The sequence below is a fragment of the Pyrus communis genome, chromosome 12 (assembly GCF_963583255.1).
Source record: "Pyrus communis chromosome 12, drPyrComm1.1, whole genome shotgun sequence".
In the NCBI taxonomy this organism is placed as follows: domain Eukaryota; kingdom Viridiplantae; phylum Streptophyta; class Magnoliopsida; order Rosales; family Rosaceae; genus Pyrus; species Pyrus communis.
The window spans coordinates 21,340,987-21,346,102 of record NC_084814.1 but is presented as its reverse complement, the minus strand read 5'-3'; the positions used below and the strand labels follow the sequence as shown (position 1 = coordinate 21,346,102).

The window sequence follows — 5,116 nt, the reverse complement described above, 5'->3', positions numbered from 1 at the left end:
CATTATCCTTTACAACAAGGTTTTGGTACCCAAGTGCAACTGCTTTGGTGGGGTATGATTGGAGTTGGTTTTTATTCTATTTGGCATGCTCGCAACACTATTCGTTTTCATGAGGAGGTTGTTTCCATCAATTATGTTGTAAGGTCTATTAAATGTCAACTCCTTGAAATTGATTCTCTCAATTCCGGTTGTATGAAGAATTCTGTGGAAGAGCTTTGCATCTTCATTCTATTGGTGTTCGTGGTCGTCAAGGCTCCAAAAATTATTGAGGTGTTGTGGCGCCCACCTTCTCAGTCTTGGATCAAAATGAATACTGATGGTGCTGCAAGAGGTTCCCCTGGTGTGGCTGCATTTGGTGGTATCTTTTGATATTTTACGGGTAATTCTCTTGGTTGTTTTGCGGGTTCAATAGGCTTGGCCTCTTCTTTGGATGCTGAACTACATGCTGTTATTCATGTTGTATCTTTAGCTTAGGATAAAGGTTGGCATTCCTTATGGATTGAATGTTACTCCTCACTGGTTGTTCATCTTCTGTCTTCATCCTCACCTTCCTTGACATCTATCCCATGGAGGCTTTAGGTCAGTTGGCATAACTGTCGAGTTTTACTATCCTCCATGAGGGTTCAGATTTCTCATATTTTTAGAGAAGATAATCAAGTTGCTGATTGTTTGACCAATTATGGTGTTGATCACCCCGGTGTCCATTGGTGGGATTCATGCCCTCCTTGTGCTGCAGCTACTTATTCTCATAACCTTTCTAAGCTTCCTTGTTATAGGTTTTGCTAAAATTAGTTTTCAATTGTTGTTATGAATTCTTTAATGGTCTGAGTTTGGCCTCATGTTCCCCGTGACATATTGTATTTTTCTTGTTTATCAATAAATTCTCCTCAAAGTCTTTTCCCATGATAGCAATGTTGGAGTGGGATGGACTTTGTGGTCAAATATAAAAAATAAAAAAATAAAAAATTGTGAAACCATGGTGGGGCTCATCTGGTTTTGCTGGGTTACTTATGTGTTGTGAAACCTTTCTATCTCCCCCATTTCTCAATTTGTTGGTTGAAAGAGGATAAGCATTATCCATCTAAGTCCTTAAATTAAGAATTGCTAATCTAATCCCCATAACAAATCCAATACTTCAACCTATGTTCCTAAACTACAAGATAAACAATGAGCATCATCAATCTAAAATCAAAATCCAACACTTCGCGATGGCTGCTCCTTGGCTGCTGTTGCAACGTGAAGGGGATAAAGGAGGGAAAACACAAGAATGAAGAAGATGAGAGAGAGAGAGAGAGAGAGAGAGAGAGATTTATTAATTTTTAGGCATTAAATTTTTTTTTTTAATTTCTTAATTATAAATATTTAAGAAAAGTTTATAAATATTTTTATTTTAAAAAATAAAGTATATTTAGTAATTCATTTTATTTGTTAAGAAAATTAAATTAATGGCATATCTAGTATTATACCTTTTTTTTTATCATTTCACACAGTCATAGCTATTTTACATAAAAATTTACCAAACATTATCATACTCATTTTTTTTTCAAAAGCACTTTTACAAAAGGGTTTACCAAACATTCTACTGCTTTATTTCACAACTGCTTATTCTCACTGCACAGCATAAACAATTTTTTTTCAAAGCACAACAATACCAAACCAGACCGGTAGTAGCTCTCAAAGAGAAATTGTTGTGCTATGTGATACCCCATTTTCATAAAATAAACTGTGAAGTTGAATTCTTGACTTTCTGGAATGTATCGCTCAAATATTTTGATAGGATTCTGTTAATATGAGGTAACGAGTGACATGCATCTTAGTTGCCATTGGAGCATTTTCCATCAATTATTATCCACATTCCAGTTTAATATTTCAGCGACTTCTATGCATTAATATTTTAAATTTATATAGACAGCATAACTACTTATCACTCATATCCCTCTTTCCATCGGCAGAAATTAGCCATGGATTCTCAACTCCTCCTACTCTTTGTTTTCCTCATACCCGTTATTTTCTTGCTCTTGATCAAACACAGAAAGAAAAGTACTGCTTCTCAAGCAAGGAGACTGCCTCCTGGTCCCAGGAGGCTGCCTCTCATTGGCAACCTTCACAAGCTCTCCGATGGCGGCTTACCACATCACGTCCTCGAGCGCCTAGCCGCCAAATATGGAGATCTCATGTTTTTACAACTAGGCTCAGTATCCACTCTAGTGGTCTCCTCATCTCATATGGCGAGAGAGATCTTCAAAACTCATGACCTCATTTTTTCAGGTAGGCCGGCCTTGTATATTCCAAAGAAGCTTAGTTATGATTGTGTTAATCTGACATTTGCTCCCTATGGGGATTATTGGAGGGAGGTTAGAAAGATTGTGATCTTCGAACTGCTTAGTGCAAAGAGGGTCCAAATGTTTCAGTCTGTGAGGGATGAAGAGGTCGGACTTATGCTCGAATCTATTGCGTATTCTAAGGGTCCGGTCAATATCAGTGAACTCACACTTGTCTTGGCAAATAATGTTGTGAGTCGTTCGGCGTTTGGTAGAAAGTATGATGATGGAGGAGAGATTGGAAAGAGCAGGATTCATGAGTTGCTTGAAGAGACAAGGACCCTGTTGGGAGGATATTGCGTGTCGGACTTCCTACCTTGGCTAAGTTGGCTAAACAAGTTCAATGGCCTTGATCAAAAGTTAGAGAAGTGTTTTAAAGGCTTGGACAATCTCTACGACAGAGTGATTGAGGAACACCTTGATCCAAAAAGGCCTAAACCGGAGCATGAAGATCTTGTTGATGTACTCCTTCGAGTTCAGAACGATCCAAGTCAAACAATCGCCCTCGCTAATGACCAAATTAAGGGTGTTCTAACCGTATGTTGCATTTTCTTTCTTCTTGTATTTGAACATATGTTACTGAATTGTTATTATGATTTTTTTTTCTTTCTTTTTTCAATTACTTCAACGATATCGTGTTGGCTTAATATACATTGTTAGCTCATTTCCAAACAAATTAAGCTTTTGGAGTCCAATAGTTGTTTAACAATTTGAATTTAAGACTTCTTCGTATGGTTTTATCAAATTAATTCAGCCGGCTTGGGAGACGGATGCTAATTGTGAAATCTTTTCTTGCAGGACATGTTTATTGCAGGGACTGATACCACATCAGCCACACTGGTATGGACAATGGCTGAATTGATTAGGAATCCCCGCATATTGAGGAAAGCACAAGACGAGGTGAGAGAAGTTTTGAAGGGAAAACGGAAGGTGGAAGAAACTGATCTGTCCGAACTCGTGTATCTAAAGTTGGTCTTGAAGGAAAGTTTTAGACTACATCCACCTGCGCCATTACTGCTTCCAAGAGAAACCTTAGAGAGTTGTACAATCGAAGGGTACGAAATTCCTGCCAACACAATGGTGTTTGTGCTTGCAAAAATGGTAGGAAGTGACCCTAAATGTTGGGAAAACCCGAAAGAATTCCTACCTGAGAGATTCATGGACAGCTCAGTTGACTACAAAGGAAACCATTTTGAACTTTTACCATTTGGCGCCGGAAGGAGGGGTTGTCCTGGTATGAACTTTGCTGCGAAGCTGATTGAGCTTGCGCTCGCCAATCTGCTTTATTGTTTCGACTGGGAACTGCCTCACAGGGTGAGAAGAGAAGACGTGGACATGGAAGAGGCTGCTGGCCTTACAGTTGCCAAGAAAGTTCCTCTATTTCTAGCTGCTCGACCTGCATATCCTTGACAAGTTATGTTGCCCAATAAACATGCCTCATCTGTTGTTAATTTTGATGTCCTCAAGTCAAATAACCTATGATGTCACGAACTTGAACTTCAAGTTTAGGAATTAGTATTGTTTGATTAAGGCGTGTAAGAAATTAGCCTCCTGTCATGAATAAGACATGTATTGTATAATACAAGAACTCATTTCTTCTCCAGAAAGTTCCTTCTCTATTTTATATTTGCTTGTCAATTGTCATTGTTTCGTCTTCATCATGCTCTATGCAACAAAAGAAAAATGTATATACACTAGGCTAATCAACTAAGTCAACCTGTATCATTGTCCTCGAACATAATTAGTCATCAAACACGGCAGTCCTAAAGCCAGCCTTGTCATATTCCCCGAAGTATCTAATATCTATTACCGTTGTCACACATAGCCAGACGGTGTTTCAGCTTACCTTACTTTTTCATGTCCTCCACCATTGTCTTCCACTGAAGCTCAGCCAATTCCCCGACATTGGGATGATCCGCAAAGGCAATGATCTGGTATATGTTACCAAAGTGGCACTGATGATGTGGGTAAAACTTCTTCGCGATGCTTTCGAGGAGCAGAGTGGCACTGATGATGTGGGCGTCCATGGAGTTTTCGGAAAAGCAATTCCATGCAGCGTCAGTTATCTCAAAACCCAAGCAGCATCGATCATCATATCAATATCGGATTGCATCAATTTTTGCTTCAATATTTTAATATCAGACTTCAAGTGTTCCACATAAACATCCGTAACCCTGTCGTGTAACAACTTATAATTCGGGTCGCGCTCATACCTCTCAATAGCCATAGTGGCTATCAGGGCCGGCCTTGAGAAATTGGGCCCCTAGGCGAGCCTTCGAGTGAGGGCTTAAAGTTCTTTGACACCTAACTCATTGTACATTTATACATATATAAAAAGATTTCGCTAAATACATGAAGAAGTTCATTTTTACATAAAAAATCATTAGAATTCATATCCAAAGAAGAAAGATATGCAAACATTACTTAAATATAGACACTTGACAAGTGAATACTCCAAATAACCAAAACTAGTTAGGAAGCAAAAGTAACCAACCTTGTTAAGGGCACCCATAATCCATTTATCTTCTTGAAGGGATTTAACCACTTTATTAAGTGCATCCACAAGTTCGAATTTTATAACTGCAATATAGACACTTTACAAGTGAATATTCTGATTTCTCATAAACAATACACATTAAAATGAACAAATCATAAACCTAGAATCAAAAATCCTAATTATATTTATAAACACACAGCACTCAAAAATTAAATTATAGAAAGAAAAAAAAAGGCAGAAGAGAAGAGAAGCATTGATCGGGTACCTAACCTTTGCAAGTGGAGTGGGAGAACCAATT

The 5,116-nt window shown here is 38.3% G+C and overlaps 1 protein-coding gene across 1 annotated transcript; it reads left to right on the top strand.

Annotated features, from left to right (window-relative positions):
• Positions 1–1,961: 1,961 nt before the first annotated feature.
• LOC137709780 (cytochrome P450 71A9-like) lies at positions 1,962–4,031 on the top strand. The gene is made up of 2 exons (XM_068448764.1): positions 1,962–2,858; positions 3,120–4,031. Exons 1-2 carry the CDS (start codon positions 1,962–1,964, stop codon positions 3,729–3,731), a joined length of 1,509 nt encoding a protein of 502 aa, XP_068304865.1. The 3' UTR covers positions 3,732–4,031.
• Positions 4,032–5,116: the final 1,085 nt, after the last annotated feature.

What these genes read in the sequence shown, in the direction of transcription:
- LOC137709780 (XM_068448764.1), top strand. Translation starts at nt 1,962, where the DNA reads ATGGATTCTCAACTCCTCCTACTCTTTGTTTTCCTCATACCCGTTATT. An exon ending in AAATTAAGGGTGTTCTAACC is followed by an intron (nt 2,859 to 3,119) that starts GTATGTTGCATT and finishes CTTTTCTTGCAG; the next exon opens with GACATGTTTATTGCAGGGAC.